This window comes from Drosophila tropicalis, unplaced genomic scaffold (assembly GCF_018151085.1).
Source record: "Drosophila tropicalis isolate 14030-0801.00 unplaced genomic scaffold, ASM1815108v1 contig_158, whole genome shotgun sequence".
NCBI lineage: Eukaryota > Metazoa > Arthropoda > Insecta > Diptera > Drosophilidae > Drosophila > Drosophila tropicalis.
This window is the reverse complement of record NW_027172602.1, coordinates 5841667-5863620: the sequence shown is the minus strand read 5'-3', so window position 1 is coordinate 5863620 and position 21954 is coordinate 5841667. Positions and strand designations below refer to the sequence as shown.

Below are 21954 nucleotides of genomic sequence, written 5' to 3'. Positions count from 1 at the left end.
GCTTTTTAAAAATTCATTATTTTCACCGACAGGATATTTATTAATAAAAATATTTGCGAAAGAATCCTTAGTGAAAGAATGCAGTTTATTATTGATGATGGGCCAATTCTTACAGATCAAGGATATTTGCATGTTTGTTAATGTTTTTAAATATTGAAACTGTTGAGTTTTCCATTTGTATTATCATTCTTTATTATCATAAATAAATTTAAATTAAATAAATGCAATACAATTAAGCACAATTTCATGGATATCCATGAAATTACATACATTACTTTTGTTTGTCCATCGCTCATTTCTTTAGTTATTTATGTATTCATTTTGTTTTCCTTAATTTCATGATTGCTGTTTCTTTTTTTTTTTTTCGTTATTGTTTATTGCGTTTTTTCCTTTAAAATTAATTAAATGTGAGTGCGTGTGTGAATATGTATGCGTATGCGTTGTGTGGGTGTTTGTGTGTGTGTGCGTGTGTGGTAGGTGTTGTGCCGGAAATCAGCTGATCGCATGCTTTGCGTGCGTGCTTGTGTGTGTGTGTGTGGGGGTGTGGGTGTGTGAGAGTGCTTCTACGGCCGCAGTCTCTATACAAGTTACAAAAAGAGATTGAGCGTTTCTTTTCATCTCCCTCTCTCTCAATCTCCCTCTGTATGTTCGATTCATTCTTGTACGTTCTGTTGTCTCTTTCGTAACTTTATAGAAAGTACGCGCTCGTAGTATCATCATTATTTGCATATTAGTGTGCAATTCTTCACCTTACATCTTGGTTTTTTTTTTTTTTGTCTTCTTTTCATGGTGATTATTTGTTTTGTTTTGTTCTTTTTTCTACCATTTCTGGAATTTTATCTCGAGTTCTAAGTCTAAATAAATATAAATAAATAAATTGTATATTAGGTAATTAATTAAAAAAAAAAAAAAAAAAAATAAATATTCAATTTGTCAGCTAGTTTCGGGCAGGGGCGCAGTTACTCTACTCTTTCAAAGGCTCTGCAGTGCGAGAGAGAGAGAGAGCGAGAGCTGTGAGTGCCTGCTAAGGCAAGAAAGAGAGAGATAGATACTTAGATAGATTCATAGATAGATGACAAGTGCGCAGCTAGAATGAGGGATATGCTCGTGTGTGTATGTGTATGTGTGTGTGTGTGTGAGTGTGAGTGACAATTTTGTGGTCTATTCTCTGTTTTGTTTTCTTTTCTTCTTCTTCTGTATATAATCGTCTTCTTCATTCAGATTCAGATTGAATTCTTCATTACGAGTCCTTATGCTACAATCTTGTGGGGCTGCATCCACTTCTTCATGTAATAGCAGAACAAGGTGGAGATATAGAGCAGGATCATCAATGCACAAGTGACAGCCAGTGCCAGCACAGATGTCTTTGTGGGGCATGGCTCGATAATGGTGACAGTTTTGTCTGAAAAACGATCAAAATAAAAGTCCATTAGATCATGTCAGTGCATGCTCAGTTATTAGGGCAACTCTACTTTACCTTTGGCAAAATCTGTGCTGGGATCTGCCTTGAAGAATTCTCTCTTCTCATCACCAAAGTCCAAGACCAGAATTTCCTGTGAGATGTTCATATCATCCTCGCTCTTAGTCTCATTACTAAAACACACAAAAGTAGAAGGCATGTGAGAAAATGTTCAAAACTTCCAAGAGACGTTGCGTGGCATTACCTCTCGATGGAACGACGACGCCTTCTGCCCAATGATTCGAAGGATTCAGCATTCCATTCACACACAGCTGGCTCGCATGGACCCAGGCAGTATTTGACATTACATTGGAATATGACGCCATAGCTTTCGGTGAAACGGAATGCTTCATAGGTCGATTGCAAGGCATTGCCATCGGCAGTGAATCCGGGGAAGATGATGGGATCGGTGGGGCAGCCATCGTCATCGATGATTTTGAAGCTGGTGCGTGCATCCTTGGCCATGGCGACACAGGAGCGGGCAAAGATACCGTAGGGAGCTGGTGGAAGAAAATTCGGCTTAGACAAACTCGACATTAGTCAAAATGATGCCAGTACTCACTGTCTTCAGGTATCTCGATGCGGAAATTGAGGCGATCACCAATGCGCACTGTCTCCACTTCACGTTGACGTGTATCGAGAATGCGAATTCTTGGAGGTGGGGCCTCGGGCGAAGAATTGATGTGAATCATTTCAGGATCACGGATGGGCATCATGCCGAATGTGATGTTCTTGGAGCTCATGTCATAAGTACATTTGACCTTGTAGATTTTATCGGCCTTGGTCATGACGACACTATGATGTTGCAGGACAACCGTGTTCGAGTAAACGCCAGTCTACAGAATAAAAATTAGATGAAACTCTTGGGAGTGCAAATCGTAAGGGCCCTATCTCGCTACTCTTACCACACTCTGGGTGTTACAGTCCTGTCCAGCCATGGTTAAATCGAGACGGAAGGCATCCGAGTTGATGACATCAATATTACAAGTCTCCGAGCGACCCAAGGCATAGATGCGTCCATTGAATGGTTTATTGGTTCTCACTTGCACTGCAATACGTGTGTCCTTGCAATGAACAGAGACTATGGAGGAGGAAAATGAGAAGAATCCTTAGCTTGGGAAACCATATTATTCGAATGTCAAATCTTACCATCATAGCAAGTGCCAGTCTTATCGCAATTGACATCGTTACGCGTCAGGTTCGTTAGATTAGGATCCTCAATAGTGTCCAGACTCACGGGCAGAGTTCCTGTATCCACCTTGTCCTGTGTGCCCGGCAATGAGCCTCCCGCAGCGGATTTCTCACATTGATTCTCGAAATACTGTCCAATAGGTTCGCCATGATCGATAAGAGGACGCTCATGATTCAAATAGGTCGATGGTCCATCGGGCAGAGTCTTGTGATCCAAGTGATATAGCCGGCAATTATATTGAGCGCCCTGCGGTTGACCCAAATACAAGAAGGAGCGGCACAGGAATTCCGATTCGATTTCACATGCTAGACGACAGGCCGATTCCGATGTCACTTGCAGTTCCTTGTCGGTATAGTAATGGAGTCCCACATATTGGGCCACTTTCTCCTCGGACACACCCATGCGGGCATTGGAGAATGTGCGTGTGTTCTTACAGGCCTGAGTGGGCTTCAAGCATAGATTCTCAAAGTAATCGGTGCCCTGGGCATCAACCAGTTGAACAAATTGACCCGAACTGCGTCTATCCGAATCACTTAGTACACATTTCATGTTATTGTAATCATATTCCACGGAACGGCAAATGAAACGCTTCTCATTGAGACAGGCCGACAGACAAGCCTCCTTAGTGCTGGTATAAATGAGGGCATTGTCCAGTCCGCGTATCACCTTGTTGGGAACACGCTCAAACGACCACGGACGATGGCAAACATTCTCGCTGCGCAGTTGCAATTTCACCATATAATACATATTGGCAGAGCGCTGTGGTGCCGCCGATGGATTGGCCGCCGACGAATCGTTCTGCAACTGACAGTGGGTCTCCTGCGAGGGGGACAATGGATTCACCACAAAGCTGAATGCAGCCGCCTGGCAGTCGGCCTCCTCTCGGCACCATCCCTGGCACTCGTACAACGATAGATTCTTAACGCTGTAGTAGGTGGTTCCAGCGAAATCGAAATCTGTCAACTTCTCGAAGGCCATGCGGGCTGCTGCTTGGCCGGGCAAGGCCACCAGTAGACCCACCAGGGCCGAGATCATCAACAAGCGCATGGGGATGGCTGCTGTGTGTATTCTTCTGTTGTTCGTTGTCGAATGCATCGTTTTCATCATACAACTTTGGTTTGCGAGGAGAAAACCACAAGCACAAGAGAGTTTTCTGTGTGTGTGTGAGAGAGAGAGAACTGCAAAAAAGAAAAGAAAGAGAGCAGAAAAGAGGTTTAATGTTGGTCGGAGAAAGCTTCAACTCGCTCTACACTCTCTGCACTGTGAATAATTTGCTAGAAGAAGAACAAGTGCGCCTCGTCGGGGTCACCAAATGCCACAAATCAAATGTTAAATGTTTACTCCTTGGTTAATCTTTTCAGTTCTTTTTTTTCATATTTTTTGTGTGTTTTGTTTTAGTGCATTACATTTACTTCAGTGTATACGTTAATTGCTGAGTGCTGACAGCGTTTTTCAGAAATAAAGTTGCTGCTGCTGCTACTTCCGCTCTCAACTTGGCCCATTACACGCTTAACTAAACGCCAAGCCAACTGAACCAGCCGAACCAATAAAAAACGTTGTGCCTCAAACCCCCAAGAGAAGAGTGGCCCAACCATGGAAGAAGTTCGTTGGCTCACAGCCACATCGACATCCACATGGAGTGCATTTGTTAGGGCATTAATGAGCCAAGAGTTTGGCTTGCCTGGTCAGGGCGTGGGGTACAAAATTACGATACGATGAAAGGCAAATGGTAGCGAAAAAGAAACATACATAAAGAGAGAAAGAAAGAATATAAGAGAAATAGTTAGAGGAATACAGGAGGAGCCACCTGAGAGAGTGCGTTCCACTTGCCACTTGCTACTGCTGACTACTTTTATTGACGACGCTGAAGACTACGAAGACTACGACGATCTGCGGTTAGAAATTCTAACGGCCCCGTTTCCAATTCCAATTCCAATCTCTGCCAGCGTCGGCAGCATTCTTGTGGTTTCCAGTGGAGCATGCAGCAAATTGCTTTTGTGGATTGCCTGATAGTCAATTTGTGTCTGGCGTTTGACCCCAAACGCGGATGACGATGATGATCACAATGTTGTTGCTGCTGCTGCTGCTGGTGATGAGGGAAATGATGTTGGTTTCCTTGAAGATTGCTCAATACCCCTCCCTAAACACTCACACACACACACACACACTCACACTTAACATGGCTTGACCCAGACGTTAGAGTAACTCCTCCTCAGCAGAGAAAAAGCGAAATTGTCTATGTTAAATTTTATTTTTTTTGCCAATTCATTCATATTAACGATCAATTGCTATTCAAACAGTTTTCATTCACTTGCAATTATTGATTCATTTCGAATAATTTATTCCATCTCTCCTGTAGAAGACAGGCGGAAGTTTATGGCATGTCTGAAACATGTAGTTAGGCCCCTTCTTACCAATGTCTTAAAGACATTGTCTGAATTTATGGTCTTTTAAACGCCCTCGAAACAAAAAAAAAAAAAAATAGTGGATTTACATATTGAATTCAATTTGTTTTGTTTAGTCAGAACTACGGAGGAAAACTGAAACCTGGCAATTAACTATATGCAGAAGGGTTTCAACAACTGCAACAACAACAGCAACAACGAAACGAAACGTGGCTATTACTAACAATATTAACTTTAAGCCACAACAGTTGTCCGCATAACTACAAAATAAGAAGGAAACCAAAGAAAATAAAACAACAAAGTCTGGAACTTTGAATTGCGCATCGAATTGAGCATGCCTAGTTTTACCAGTTGCTCACAGTTTGTGTTTGTTGCCGGTGTGTCCAATTGCACGGCAAACAGCAACATCGGCAACATCAGCGACGACAACAACAGCAACAGCAACAAGCCAACAACAGCGACAACAAATGTACTACTTCAGTATGAAATAGGTGGCAAAGACAGCGGAATGTATAGCATGATCTTGAGAGCACGACACCAGTTGCAAGTTGCAAGTTGCCAGTTGCCAGTTGCCAGTTGCAACTAGCCAGTTGGTTCTTGGTTTGTTTTTTTTTTTATGTTGTTGCAGTTGCTCTTGCTTGTAACCACCCAGCATCGTCACGGGAGCTGTATTCTGTCCTCTTCTATGGTATTTGCTTTGCAATGCTCTGGTTTTATGCTCTATGTCCCCCTTTACTACCTCAACCCCCCACCCAGCCGCATTCAAAACGTAAAGGATGCCATATCTATTAACTAAATCGAAAATCTTAACAAGTATAAGTCCTTGATACGATAAATTAATAGGGTATATTGATATCGAATATTAAACTTTCAAGAACTTTTGTCTATATTGTTTGTTGGTCTCATTTGAGATTGTTGGTGGCTGATGTTGCTGATTTCAGCAGCATGTTCGTGTTTGCTTCAATTGCACAATCTGCATTTGAGACTCTGGCCAACAACAATTCCAATCCCAATACCAATCTCAATCCCAGGCCAGGAGCACCAGTCCCAGTTTCAAATCGCTAATGAAATGCGTTTGAATTTAACAACAAAAAACAAAATAAAAAAAAAGGAGAAAAAGGAGAAAACAAGCCAAGGTAAGGCCAATTACATGGGATAAACAACAGAAAAGCAACAAGAACCAAAGTGAATCCAGCCAAACAGATTCAACAGATCGCAGCTGATAAACGCACTTGGTCTGGATTTGATGACGCTGAGGAGGACTACGAGTACGACTACGACTACGACTACTTGGGCAAGTGCAAGTGGCGTTCCCATTCTTTTTTTTTTTTTGTTTTTCCATGCGATTCTCTTGTGAATTGCCAACTCACGATGGCATTTTATTTATAGCCCAAATGAAGTTTATTTTTGGTTACTGCCACATCCAATTCAATGCCACGTCCTTGGCTATTTCTAATTTGTGGGAATGGTTGCAAGATGGAAGGTAGCACCAGTTGATGGAGTGGAGTTGTATAATTACAGTGATAAAGGTATTAGCAATGGGGGCAGGCATCATCTTCCATTCCAATTTCCTTATGATCATTCGCATACCCCCTTGACTGAAGGTCATTCGTTTCTTCTGCATATGAGTCAACCACTGTCAAGTGGTGGCGCCATCATGGAACTAGATAATAGTTGGGATGCCTATGCCACTTCTACTCGACCCACTCAATCAATAACATTAATGCATGCTGGAGATAAGCGAGAAGGAAACAAAATGTGTTCACTATCCCAAGTATCCCGGGTAATGCGAAAGCAATCCAAAAACAAAAAAAAGCCAAAGCCAATCCCAAACTATAAACCGAAAACCAAGCCAAACCAAAGTCATCATCATCAGATGTGAAGATCTCTTTCTCTTTCTCGCTCTTCGAGGAGAGTGGGCAGTGTGGCCAGTGGCGCGTACTTGGATGTACTGGGCAACCCAGCAATCATGAAAATTGTAGGTATGGCCAGGGGAATGGGCAATGGGCAATGGGCGATGGGCAAATGGGCTGGGGGTTTGCTTTCATTTTGGTTCTGTTCTTTTGGCTTTGGGGGCCCTCTGCCAGATTGGTTTGTATGGGGCCATGATGATGAAGAAGCCGCAGCAGCAGCAGCAGCAACGGCAACGGCAAAAGGTTATCATTAGGCACGCTTACTTCCTCTTTTTCTTTTCTTTTTCTCCCTCTGATTTTGTTTTTTCTTCTTCTTATTTTTTTGCTTTGCTGTCTCTAATTACAACCAAGTGAATGCCAATGCCAATGCCATCATAAGCACAGCACAACAACAACACAACAAAAAAAGAGAAAGAAGCCAAAAGATGACTCCCTACTATATACTATAGATACTAACATGATCATCATTGGATCGGCAATGGGAAACCTTCAAAGGTCAGTCAACAGTTGGAACAGAAGCAGAGCAGAAGAAGATTGAGCCCAGAAGATAGAATTTAGAAACCAAAGCTTAAAGCCAAGGCAAAAGGTAATGAATTCTCCATGAAAGCGGAACAGACGACACATGTCCACATCATTAAAACTAGATATATATACATATATATGAATATCAACGGAACCATCTATGGACAGCAAAAAAAAAAGTTACTACTGCCAGTGAAAGTAATAATATGCAATTAAGTCTATTAAAAAAATAAAAGAGTTGAGAAATGAAACGAGAAAGAAGATGTTCATAATGTATAAAAAAATGTATATATAGTGCTAGAGGCAACTTTTCTTTTCGTTTCTTTATATTTTCTTTCCACTTTTTTTTTTTGAGAGCGTTGCCAATGTGACAAAATAATGACCAAAAAAAAAAAAAGGCAGCTAAACAATGGCCAACAAGATTATAGTTTTCGCTTTCGGGTTAATTTTTTATTTCATTATTCTTGTGGTTTAATTATGACAGGCAAACAAGCGAATCAGTTATGGATACCCCTTCATTTATTAATATATGTAAATGTATAACCAATTAGCCCACACCGAAGACAGCAACAAAGCAGATGGCTGATGAACGAGATGAAGCAAATGGAGGAGGAGTTATACTAGTTGGAGTTGGAGGCCGAGAGAAGTCGTAGGCAGATAAATGCCAAATAATTGGTCATGCCAATTGCGTTGAATTTCTGCCTGTCAGTCTTTTGCTTTGAGTATAAATGACTAAAGAGTTCATTCATTCATTCTGCACATTGAATGCAATACGAAATTATGAATATTTTAGTTATAATAATGGAGACTTGTTCAAGGAAGAAGTGATATAAAATTGACCTCTCTTAGATTTTCATTACATTTCAATTCAAATGATTCCTTTGTAATCAGATTTTACTTGGATTCAAAATTAGTCAATGGAATGAAAAGTACTTGCCAATGTTCCTATAAATACGAACAAATGTCCATTATTGTGATTGAGAAACCATTGAAATTCTTAGCAGGGAATGAAATTGACCTATTCTTCTATATAATAAGTATTTTTAAATTGGGAATATTAAGAAAATGATATTACACTCGAATAAAACCCACTGACTGATTCATTTGCACTTTCGGAATTCGCAATGATATTCTAAATTGTTGTTTCCATCAATGAGACGTCTGCATGAAAATCGATTTCGCCATATTCAGTTAAACAAACAATTACCAAACCTTCCCCCCTCCATGAAATCCCTGATCACACCAACAAGTATCAATCCTTCGCCTTTAACACACATTTGTTGTGTGAATAGTCATTTGCCGAGTCAGTGGCATGCATTTCCAATTCACCTTCAGAACACCTTCCTCTGGCACCGCCTCTCCCCTTTGGCATTTGGTCAAGTGCACACGATCCTTGGTACTTGGAATAACATTTACTTATATTATTTCTAGCTAACTCTTTGTGAGTTCTTCGTGGATTTGCTTAGCTTTTTTAGCCGCAAATATCACTTGAAAGCTAGAGACTAGAGAGTCGATGCCAAATGTAAACATTAAGTGCATGAAAGAAAGAGAGACAAAAAGAGATGGAGAGAGAGTGAGAGAGTGAGTAAAGGGGTCGTCGGGGCGAGGGATATCCACTCGAACGGATGTCGGGATTGTCTGACAACTTTTGGTGAGCTGTGCGGCATTTCACGCGTCCACTCGATCAACTCTCAGAGTCCCTGAGCCGGCGGAAATGAAGGCCTTTTCATTTTTGCAATTTGTTGTCACAACACGCGACTTGTGTGTGTGTGTGTGTGAGTGATAGAACCACTCAGCTGGTGGCCCTCTCTTTTAATTTTCTATATCTGTATGAGTGTGTGTGTGTGTTTGTGTGTTTGCAATTATGTAATTTTCAATCATCGCAGCTTAAAGATGCGAAACGTGCAACCGAGCGAAGTTGAAGCACCTGCCATGCGTGTGTATAAGTCTAGCAAGATTCACCATATCTTTTAGGCCTCATTCCTTGTCTTCCTCTTCTGCAATAGAAGTGCGAAGAAACAATAATTGCTATCGAACAATGGTTGCCTACCACCAGATGCCTCAGCTCCAATGTTGCTGCTGCTACTACTACTCCTAGATCCATTCCCATATCCCCTAACCATTCTCTTGTTGTTGGCTTCTCATTCCCATTCCCATTCTCATTCCCAACTCGAACTCGATCTCTTTTGCTGGCATCGTGCATCGTGTGTGCGTTGCGTTCGAGCTTTCAAACAAAAATATTAAAAGTTATAATTAAAAAAAAAACACACACACACACACACAAGATACAAAGTAGTCGAGTTGGTTGGTGGCTAATGGTGGGGGGAAAAACACTTTAAAGAAATTAAATGGAACACAGCCAATGGACTCTGGCAGATACATATACATACATACAAACATATATATCTATAGATAGCTAGAGAGTCCAAGAGTCAGAAAAGTGTCATGAGTTTCTGCACCTGACAGATTGGCAGGCATTTTATAATGAATATCACAGTTGATGGACATGAACCAGTTTGATCATCTATACATATGTACATTTAATCATATCAAAAAGATACTTGCAAAATGCATTAAATTGCCATTTACAAAAAAGAAAAACCGAACACAACCACAACCGAAACGAAAAAACAAAAGACTTAAGAAACAAACTTGCGCTGCAGCTGCAGCTGAAACAGGAGCGTCCATCTATTAGCATCTATGTATGTATGTGTGTACCTATTAAATACCGTTACTAATTTCAAAGTTGACACCCACTTAAAATGAGAGCCTCTCATTCTCTCAACAGAGAAAACAAGTTCAGGAGAATGGGGAAACAAACGTTAAGATGAGGGCGTCTCTTGCAGACTTAAAGATACCCTCTATATATATTCAAGTGGAAATTGTATTTTGGATTAAACTAACTATCTCTGGCATTCACTCATTCAGTCACTCATTCATTTGATCCAGTTCTAAGTCAATTACTATTGCACTTTTTAATCGCACAACAACAACAGCAACAACAACAGGGTATATTAAGAAAACAACTTCTGCGAATCAGGCTAAATGATATTGGCGAGCACAGGTGCCTGCCCGGTTTTGGACTTGATCCTGATATCTTGGCACTTGCTTGGACTTTGGGTGTAGATGTTGTTGTTTTTTTCGCTTTTCTCTTTTTTTTTTTTTTGGTGTTGAAATTTGCTAAGCATTTCATATAAAATGAAAAGCAAAGCCGATGATCTAGCAAATCTAAACGGAACTTTAAAGCCTGGAAAGTGTGTGGCTCTTAGAAGAAGGAGAAAGGCTTAAACGAATGGAACAGATGAATAGAGGATGGCTATGCGAAAAATGGTTGCTTACTCGCCTCCTCCATCCCCCATTCCCCATTCCCCTTTTTCTACTTTTTTAACTTTTCTTGTTGTTGTTTTCGGTTAGAACCGGAAATTTATTGCATAACAAGTTGGCGTTGGCTATCACATGATAGCTATAGCGTTTCCAACTGGAGTCGGCTCCAGCCTCAAGGTTGTTCCATTACATACATATGTTCTTATATATATACAAATATATATAGATATATATTTATATGTGCATGGTCCAGGAGGAGAGTTATTTGAAAGTTTTCAAGTCCGCGATACAGACTCCAGATTATGCGAACAGAGAGGAGCAGCTGTAAGGGAGATAGAGAGAGAGAGAGGGACAAAAACGGGTGTGGTTGTGCCCAGTTGGTTGGGAACCGGGGCTTCAGCTGAAGCTGGCCTCTGGTTGAAAACATTTCATAAATTCTTCTACAGAATGTTGGAAATTTGTTACTTTTTTTTTCTCTCTTGTCTTTTCTTTTCTTTTTCTTTTCTTAGTTTGGACTGTTGGTGCAACAGATGCGTATCAGGATGCAAATGGAGCTGGCAGTTGAAAAGAGTTGGTGTTGGAGTTGGAGTTGCTGGCACTGGCACTGCCACTGCCGCTGCTTATTTTGGCAGTTGGCCAATCAATCGCTCATTGTCAGGAGGCATGTTTTGACTTTACCGATTTCCATCGAACCAAGTCAAGTTCTTGGAAGTTGGGCACCAACTTCAACTTCATTGGCTTTCATCAATGGCTATGGCTACGCGGAAGTGATGCTACAAAAGCCATTAGCCATTGGAAATCGGAATGGAGATAGACCGAAAGGGAGAGGTATAGAGAGAGAGAGAAAAAGCGGGAAAGGGAGAGGAGAAGCCAAGCCCGAGGAGAAGGAGGGGCTGTTAGGCAACAAAGAACAGGAGTCATTAGAGGCGGAATGTGTAAAGCTGAAGTTCATCTTGAAGCTACACTCTAAACACAACGATAGATAGGATAGGGGCACCACAGGCAAGGAGTCAGAGAGGTAGTGTGGATAACATTGCTGGACAATTCTTCAAACTGACGCGGTATGCCAACTACCAACTACCAACTACTAACTTGAACGTTCAACTTCAAGCCTTGCATGATTTATGGCAATTATGAGAACATCAACTTCATCATCATCACTGTGATGACGATGATGATGATGATGATGAGGGCAGGCTTGAAGAAGCCACAATTAATTGCAATTGCAATTGCAATCCTAGAATGATGTGGAATGGGGGCTAGGTAGGATGAGACAGAGGCAATGCATGACCAAAGATGATGTTTCAAGGAATTAGCATTTACAGCGACAGAAGAAAAGAGATAAAGAAAGCGAAAAATATACACCTGGAATGCAGCAATGACACCGACAACAAAAAGCAGAGGAAAAAAAAAAAAAAAATGAAAACAAAGTTGCCACTAAGCCGTTCATTTAAGTATTTAGCCACAGCTCAGACTATATGGGAATGCTAACTGAGGCATATAAATTCAGACATTTCGATGTGGACTCCACACTCTCTCCCTGCCATCTTTCTGGTGTCTTTGAATTGATCAAAAACACTCAGAACGAGACTCTGTCAATGCTCGTTTGGTTGGCATCATGATCAGTGGATCGGTGATCGTGAGAAGTCTTAAAAAAATGCTGTCATGTAAATATTTACATACATTTAAATTGTATTCAGAGCCTGTCCTCTCCCTCCCCCTATGACATGACCAATGTCATTTTTACTTATGCTACCGATTTGTTATAGGAAGATATATTTACGTATGTATATAAGTATATCTGACTACATATGTATTTTTAGATACAAGCATCGCTCATTACAAGCAGACTGACACTTTGCCGAGTAGGATAGAGTTCGAGATGCATCTGCATCTGGAAGGTGGTAAATGGATGTTGAATGATGTTGGTTCTTGCTGGCGCTAGACATTCACCATGATCAGGCAAATGTTGGTGCGGCTGGATCGGATGCCTCATTAAAAATATTTGCAATTTAAAAGAAGAAGCCGGCCTATTTTTAAAAATGCAAAATCTTGCGCTATAGCACGACATGACCGGTAAGGACATGGAAATAATTGAATGCGCCAAGTAAAGCTAAGCGAGGCAAAAGCAAAAAAAAAACCAGCAGACAACATGAGATGAAGGAAAAGGAGGTGGAGAAGGAGGTGCTGAAGCAGGCAAACAGGAACAGTAAGAGCAACAGTACTAGCAATGGGAGAATATCTACCAGATGACCAATTTGCTGGCATACATACATGATGATGATGATGAGGATGGTACCTTAAAAACCCAAGCTAAATAAGCAAATGTTGTAAACTTCCTTATACCACTCCCTCCACAGACTCTCTCTCTCTCTCTCTCTCTCTCTCTGTTCAACACCTGCTCTGGTTAAGTGGCCCATTGTGGTTCATTTTAGCAATTGCAATTTTAAGAACACCATTTAATTAAAAGTTATGCAAAAGCTGCTGCACCACCACCAACACCACCTGAGAGCCAAGTTGAGCACGTGACGTTCACCTGCTGCTACATGGTGTCTAATAGTGGCATCTCTTTTGGCCATTGTCAGAAATTGGATACCAAGCTAGTTGCCAGTTTGCATGCGAAATGATTGCGCATCTTTTGTATGTGGTGGGGTGGATTAGCGTTTCATGTTCTTGAGAATGTTGTTGTGAGTGATTTTAACACACACACAAACACATTAAACACTTTTCATTTAGAAAAAAACAGAGACACGCAATGGAAACTAAGATGACTGGAGTGGATGATGGAGTGGGGTGAGAGGCAAGTAGAGAAGCGGGGCATAGTCCATAGTCGTTTCTGTGTGTCTATTGATGGCATGCCATTAGGTTAAATTGTCATTATGTTGCCGAAAAACCAACAACAAAACATCTTGGCAACATGTTGCTAAGAACCGAAAACAAAAGACTTAAGCAACGAACTTTACAAATATTTTAGAGAGACCGAGCAAGAAAGAGAGACAAATAGATTTTAGATAATTTTCTATCAATTTTAAGGCCATTAGGCGAAATCAGCTTAGAAAGCGCAGCATTTATTGATCAATTATTGATCATTATCGAACATATTAATCCGCCGCTGCTCAATGAAACTTAAACAAATTGTACTAAAAGAAAGAAAGCTTTTCTTCTATGTGTCTATTTTTTTTTTCCACATTTAACTGCTTTTGTTTGTGCGTAAATTGCAGAAAGAAGAGAACAGATCCGTTGGGATGATGTTGATGCGGGCTAAATGAGAGCGATAGAGATGCCAAGCAAGCAAGAGAGAGATAGCGAGTAAGCGAGATGATGGTGAGTCTGAATGAATAAGTGTTATTTGTTTAAGTTGGCTTTAACAGCTTGCGGATGTTGCCGTTAGTTGACCTGGTTAGGACAGTGAGAAAGAAAGAGAGAGAGAGCGAGAGCGAGAGACTCAACGGAGATAAGCCCCGCGTGCTAGAACATGGCAAAGGAAATCAAGAATAGAGGTAAAACAGCTTAAAGCAAGTGGACCCAGCAATGCCAGCGACTCAGTTACAAAAACCAAAGTGAAGTGAAGAGTGTTTGAAAAATTATTGGGGGGACTAGGTGAACGGGGCAGCGATAGATATGGAGATACAGGCGAAGAGAGAGAGAGAGGGAGAAAGGAAGAGGGAGAACCTTTTGATTTGATTTTTTTCTGTTTTGCCTTCTACTTTTTTGCATCTGGCCGACAATGCAGATGGCAAAAAGGTCAACCCGCATTATTATCAAACGCACGTACTTAGGATAAGGCCGACAAGGAATAGAATATGCTCAGCTATTGCCATTAGTCATGATCGTTATGATGATGATGATGATGTTGATGTTGATGATCAACTGATTATGCTGCACTTTATTTGCGTTTGCCAACTTCTTGCTCTCACGACGCTGCATGTTAATGACGCAAAGGAATGCCAATGCCAATGCCATTGCCAACGCCAAGCAAAAGGCCCGCTTCATCATGATCCACGTCTGTCGCATTAACAGCGCCAAACAGCGGCTTTTGGCTTTTGCAGAGTTTTTATTGGATGCAATGAAGCAATGACAATGATGGACAACATCAATGGCATCCCTTGGGACTGGCACAGTAAGAAATCACATCAAAAGGATGTTTAAGTTCCATTATCAATGCCAACAATAGCTAACTTTCTTGGCTTAGATTGAAGTGACTGGAGTCCTAATCACTTTAAAGTTAAGCCACTTGGCCCAGTTGAAGGAGGCACACATTGGCAAGTGTTTAGAAAAAGACAATTTTTTGTTGTTGCTCGATTGATGATGATGGGAAAGTGCGTTGTTGTTGCCCATCCGTTGGGTCTTTCTCTTTTTCAACTCTTACCTCACCCCACCTCTCAGTCTATCTGAGTGCGGCTTTCTTGGCTTACCATTGACGACAATAACTGACACTCAACTGACTGCATCAGCACCAAAAGCGGTCATATGGAAGTAGGCCAAGTTCTACACACACTCGCACACACACACACTTATCTTAGAGAGTCGAGCGGACTAGAGCGGCGTAAGCAGCTGACAACAATGTCGCCAGTGGCGATTGGACCATGTCAAAAGAAATGGTTACTGATGCAACAACAGACAACATCAACGGCAGGCAGCAGCAGCAGAGAATCTATGCAAATCTCCGGTACTGGGCTATAAAAATTTCTACATTGTATGTGGGTCAGACTAAGCCGGATATTAATTTGGGTGGCGTTTAGTTTTGCCAACACCAAGTTGTTGTTGTTGGTGTTGGCAGTTTCCCCTTCGTTGGTTGCAGCACAAGAATTTGAAGTGTTGCAGTTGCTAAAGCCGGTTAACTTGGCTTTTGCCCAAAATCAGAACCAGTTTCAATGATGGCATCTGCTCGGCATCTGTGGTTCTACCCCACCCCCTTTTCTTTCTTTCTTTCTTTCTCTCTCTCTCTCTCTTCCTGTGTGTGTATCTCCTTTCATGGCTCTCAATTGTCACTTAAGTAAATAAGTTTTTGCGGTCAGCATTAGATGAGAATTACAAGCATTTATGTTAATGGCTTATCGATATCTAAGTAACCAAATTTTCCCTATAGATAAATTGAAAGTCATTGTTTATTCACCTCTCGCTAGCTCTCCCCCACACGTCTCTATTTTCCATTAGCCATCCTTTTGGCCCAATTTTGTTATTTTTTTTTCCGTTGTTTTGGTTTCTTTTGTTTTCAACTCTAATTGCTTGGCGGAGTTTCCAACTAGAGCAACAACAACAACAACAATTCGACCTAACCCAAAATGCTCATTATGCATGTGTGTGTGTATGTTCCCCTCCCTCTTCTAGCCAAGCGAAACTTGAAAATCTTTTTCGAGGTGCTTTGTCAAAAGATTTTCTCTGTGTATTTGTATTGTGTCGCTTGAGAACTTTTCATTTTCATTTCTTTTGCAGCGACAACATTTGTTGTTGTAGTTGTTGTTTTTTTTTGAGTTGGGTTTTTGTTATTTTTTTTTTTTGTCGTTTTGTTTATTATGCACACCAGTTGATGGCACGACCTAAGACAATCTGCCCCATAGACCAGCTTGGCCTGGCTTGGCTTGGCTTGCCAAGACCCATTGCCATTGCCATTGCCATGCTAGACGAGACCTGCCCCTGTGTACCAATTTTTTTCTTTGGCGGCAGCGACTCATTCTCATTCACATTTACATTCACATGCCACTCACGGCCTGGCCAGCTCGACCGGCCTGATCTCTCTCCTGGTCGTCATCGTTTTGGCTAGATGGTTAAAAGATCGTGGCCATATTCGTGTACGTGTACAGCTTGCTCCTGTTGCGGACTGGACTCTATAGAGTCCGATGTCACAGTGTGCATAACTAACAAGTTCTTCCAAGTGTTTGCATTGTCAAACATTTTAGTAGGTTTTCTTACCACTGTGCAGCCTCATCTATTGGTGTCGATAGTACCTAATTCACTTTGGCTCTCATTCTCTTTGAAATTTATTTAACACTTGGCGCATGTTGTTGTTGCTGTTGCTGTTGCTAGTTGTGGTTTATTTTTCTTTTTCCCATCTGCCTCGTATGTAAGTATGTATTTCGTTGTTGTTGTTGTTGTTATATTCACGGGATACATGTTGCCAAATGTCAGTCTGTTTCAACGATTCGTGCAAACGTGCCCGACATGCAGAGAATTCATATAAATAAAATGAGTTTTTCGGTGAAAGCGAACAAGAACTAACGAACTAAACACAACAACTGATCGCTGCCGTTCGAAACTGAAGTTTGGCTCGAACTAAACTGTATTAAAGATGGAAGTGCAAGAAAATAAACAAAAAAACCTTAAAAAATCGTGTCACTGATGGACCGACTCCCTGTCTGTCTATGTTACCTACCTTATAAAGGGTCTAGTTCTTCGTTCTTAGTTCTCTCTGTGTTTTAATTGTCTAATACGTATCAAATCAATATTTATTTTTTCAAGTTTCATTTCATTTCTCCTCTAACTTCTCATTGGACCTAAACTAAGCAACTAATTTGTCATGTGCAAGGGAATATAATCTTTTAGATCGACCCCAACAACAACAAAGCTTTGGCATATCCAAATAAAGCCTTTTAAAACAATTTTCAATTGATTTTTATATTATATTATTTTATTCAAAATTTACTTTTTGTTTCTTGACCGAAGTTGATCTCTTTAGTCTGGCCCACTAACTAAGCTCTAAATGCATGGTATTAGTATTTTTTTTAAAATATATATGTATTAATTTAGTTTCGACCAAGCAAAGAATGAAAGCAAAATTGTTTACCAAAATGAAATTGAAATTTTTGTTAATGCGAAGAATAAATTAGTTTTCTTTTTCTTTTTTTTGGGGATTTACCTGTATTTAATTTCGAACGCGTTCGCAAAAAAGTAAAATGTGAGAGAAAGGGAATCTGAAAGTAAAGCGAAATGTGTAAAGCAGGTTAATGAGCTGTATATAAAGAAAACGATTTATAGCTAGGTAGTACTTAATAGACATATACATCAAGAGAAGCATATAAATTTGATAAATGAGTTGGCCAAGTTTGTGTCTTAAGTTGTTTTATTTTGTGTGAGTCACATTCACATATGCATGTGGATGTGTGTGTGTGTGTGTGTGTAAGTGTATAAAAGTCCATGTGCATGTGTGTGTAGATAAAAATTCTTCTTCAATTTGGCCATACTAAAGAAAATGGCCAACTTATGGAGGCAAGCCCGCATTTGGACTATGTAAAGTTGACTATAAAAAAAAAAAAAATGGGGAATAAAACAAAAAATTGCTAAATTACCGTTACTTAATGACACACGACACGTTCCACACAAGAACAGAATAGGGGGGACCAGTGGAAGGAAGGCAGGGTGAGGGGAGTGGTGATGGATTTTATGGGGTGTTTAGCAAAACATGTTGCCCTCCTTCCATGCAAAGTCAAACACTTTTGAGATAAGCCCAGTCGAAAGTCATTAACCATTCCGAGGAGGACCATCGCAATTAGTGGGCATAACCAAACACAGAAGGGGAGGAGGAGGGGGAGGATTGTGTGAAGTTTGGCAAGCCGTGCGGGCGTTGTGCCATAGTGAAAGTCAATTGACCAGAACGTGAAACTTTTCAACTTAAACTCCAACTTGTAAACACGAAATAATCGCAACCTCATCTAATGTGAAATAAGCCAAAGCTAACATTAGCCTAACCCTAACTGGCCTAGCTCAATCATAATTCAACACAAACAACTGGAAACGATTGCCACAACAATTTCCGCCACATTCCATTCTAACGGCAATCTGGAAAATAGCAAACATGTAATGGGTAGAAAACAACAAAAAAATGAAAAAAATTCGATAAGAAAAACTTGAGCAAAGCGCAAGCGATTTGCATCCATATAATCGCCAGAAGATCTTCCCAGCAAGAGTGCTAGAGAGAAAAAGAAGAAGAAGAAGAAAAAAATGAAACTGAATTGCGTTCGCTCCGCATAAATTGTTGCCCCCGTCCACTTGGCGGAAAACCAACTGACCACTTTGCAACTCTTTATAATAAACCAAAAAAGCAAAAAAAAAAAAGGGTACAAAAAATCACACAAAAAATAACGAGGAGAAAAGGGTGGACGAGCATAAAGATGAGGATCAGGTAAAAGAGGTGAACGAGAAGTAGGAGTAGGAGGACGAGGCGGAAAAATGTTATGCATGGCAATTTTCCATTTTGAGGCCTCTGTGTGCTGTGTGCTTAATGTCATGTATTTGCCTCGTAGTTAAAAGAAGCTCCTATATTCTAGTACTAAGGCCAGCTGCTGCCGCATCAGTGGCGTAGACCAAAGGGGTTGGGCAATGCCTTTTACAAGTGCCTCTCATTTCAAACGTCATACATAAGCTTTAGTAATGAACCCTTTTTTCCGTCTAAATTAGCTATAATTCTCAACCTGTTTTAGAATGTTTGATTTCAAAAGTTGAGTTTGTTACATTTACTTTGGGAAAAACCACTAACAGGGGGACTCGTATCCCCTTATGATCCTACAACTGGTCTAGCAAAGTATTATACAATTGTCCTCTTGTCCCAGGTCCGTGATCATGGCCATTGTTGTCCGAAAACGGTGGGCGGCAGAATCAGCAAGCCAAAAGCTAACAATATTTCAAACACCAGATCGTGTCTGTCTCTGAGTGGATGTCTTTTCCCTACTTCTGTGTGAGTGTGTGTGTATAGATATAACTCAGCGATCTCAGGTCTGTAACTTACCCTGGTGTTGCTTTGGCTGTTGCTGTGGCCATAGCGGTGTCATCTTTGCATGAGTAAACAGAGCACATATGGCCGCCGCCATGCAGTTTGGGCGTGGACAGGGCAAGTTACAGAGATTTGCATTTGCCCTAACGGCTATATGGCTAGATGGCTCGCTGGTTCGCTGGCTGGTTGAGCTGACTTTTCCACTGCCCTCCCCCCACCCCTTTGAAAATCCATTGCCCACACACAATTGTGTGCAACGTAGTCGTATTTTATTTCGTTTTCGTTCTCCTTCTTTCATATGTAAATCCCCTTCTGAGGAAAATGGCATGATCTCATGCGAATACAACGGATATGGAAATGGCCATTTGTAGCAGAGATCTTAGCCGCTTAGTTGGATTCTTAAAGACATCTAAACCTCTGAAGCCCGTTTTAGATTAGCCTGTCCCATTCAATTAGGCAAATATGTTAGCCACGGATGTGTGTGTGTGTGTGTGTGAGTTCTCCAGGATGACTGTTTAGTTAATTATTCAACAGGCATCTTGTAAAAGCATGATATTAATTTGTTTTAGACATCAAACTTCAGGGGCATTTATAATTGATTCGGTTTTCAGATTCAATGAAAGTAATGGAGGGCAAGTTTTTTGGGCTCAGTGATTGAAAAATGGCCAAGTCCTTGTGGTCAGTAAGAGAAAGAATCCATAAATCGATGGATGAGCCAATTTAAATGGCCTGTCTAACAACTAAAGCTTGGGATCCATCTATCTTTACACATTACTTTTTGGTTCATTATTTTCATAGATTTTCCCATATAAATGCTTAGATGTTTTTAATGTCGTTCGGGGCCGAGCTGCGCTGCACTGCGCGGGGTTTGCATCATTTCAATTGGGCAAATGGTTGGTAAATGTTTATTAACCACCTGTAGGGCAAAGTAACAACTTTTGCTATCTACCCTACCCATGGGTATCTCATTTCAGTCTCTGTGCCAAGCAATTCGATATCTTTTCGCTCGTTGGAAAATGGTTAACCATTAAAATCGGCCAACGAGGACATTACAACCAAATGGCTGACATGGCCCGACATTGATGATGTTCGCATCGCAGTTGGCCATTTTGGCCATCCATCCATCTATCTATCCAACTAGCCAACTCGATGTTACCACCTTCCAGCCAAGTTCCATCATTAACCACAAGGTTTTTTTTTTGTTTTTGTTGTTCGGTCTGTGTTCTAATTGTTGTTTTTTCCCCCTTGCGTGTGTGTGTGCCGTAGCCTGTTGAAGATGAATCCAAAGCCAAATTCTGGGATTCTTTTTGGGGTGTTTAACTACGATTTGAGTCACGTTTCATTACTCGTGATGCCAGACAGTAATCACTTGATTTTCTAGTGTTTGGCTGGACGCGGCCTTAATGTCACAGACCAGACCAGGCCAGACCAGACCAGACCAGGCCAGGCCAGGTTGGGCCAAGACCAGACCAGATCCCAAAGACACGAAAACGAAACGAAACGAACGTAAAAATGAAGCCAATGCCAAGCAGCAACAGCAGCAGCAGCAACAGATGCGGTCATGGCGGCAAGGAGGGTAGCAAGTTTAACTCTAGGTGCTACCAAAAGCGGCAGCAACACAAATGAAACACAAATCTTGTTAGGCAAGATGCAGCAGCAGGAACAGCCACAGAAACAACAAGAACATCTGCAACATCTAAAATGATGGAAGAGAAGAGGAGGGGCTAGGCCAGGCTAGGGTCATAACCAGGTTGGGGCAACAGCAGCAGCAAGAATGCAATTGCAATTGGGTTTGCGACCAAGTTTTCGCCTTCTAATTTGGTTTTTATGCTTTGATCTCGTGACGCTTGTCATTGCGGTTAAGGATTCGGAGGATTAAGACCAAACCGGGAGGAGGAAGAGAAGGAGATGGCGACGGCGACGGCGGCAAAGGTGGCGGCAAAAAGACGACCGCCGTGCGAGTTGTTGATCTTCATTTGCGCCATGGTCATGGACACGGTTATAATCACAAAGGAGAGGAGGGGTTTTCGGGTTGGCAAATTGGCCAGCAACGCCATCAGCGCCAACCAAATGGACCGGCCCCATGCCATGATAATCAATTAACCTTGGTCAATGGACAATCGCCGCTGGAGAGAAATGCCAAGAGATCCACACAAAATGACGATTTTCCTGCTTGGACATGGACTCGGATTTGATTGCGGTTTTCTCTGCAGCATTTTCAATTTTCAATTTTCATTGCGGTTAAATCCGAAAAACAAAGCCCAAAGGAGGGGGGCGGACTGTGGTGGGGTGGATTTGCTGTTGCTGTTCCTGGGCGTGGTTGAATAACCAAAAAAAAAAAAAAAAAACTTGCGTGTGACATTTGACTTGAAGATTGACTGGGTGAAAACAATCTCTTTGCATCTGCATCTTCATTTTCATCATTTATTCAT

The 21954-nt window shown here is 41.2% G+C and overlaps 1 protein-coding gene across 1 annotated transcript; it reads right to left on the bottom strand.

Annotated features, from left to right (window-relative positions):
• Positions 1 to 167: 167 nt before the first annotated feature.
• On the bottom strand, positions 168 to 3819 carry tyn (trynity). The gene is made up of 6 exons (XM_068303547.1): positions 2609 to 3819; positions 2365 to 2540; positions 2022 to 2295; positions 1665 to 1959; positions 1478 to 1593; positions 168 to 1402 (listed from the first exon to the last, which is right to left on the bottom strand). The coding sequence occupies exons 1-6, from the start codon at positions 3756 to 3758 to the stop codon at positions 1251 to 1253; spliced, it is 2163 nt and encodes a 720-aa protein (XP_068159648.1). The 5' UTR covers positions 3759 to 3819; the 3' UTR covers positions 168 to 1250.
• Positions 3820 to 21954: the final 18135 nt, after the last annotated feature.

Coding starts and splice junctions, on each gene's coding strand:
- tyn (XM_068303547.1), bottom strand. CDS start 3,758: ATGATGAAAACGATGCATTCGACAACGAACAACAGAAGAATACACACA. Junction 1,960..2,021: donor CATCGAGATACCTGAAGACA/GTGAGTACTGGC, acceptor TTCTTCCACCAG/CTCCCTACGGTATCTTTGCC. Junction 1,594..1,664: donor CGTCGTCGTTCCATCGAGAG/GTAATGCCACGC, acceptor TGTGTGTTTTAG/TAATGAGACTAAGAGCGAGG.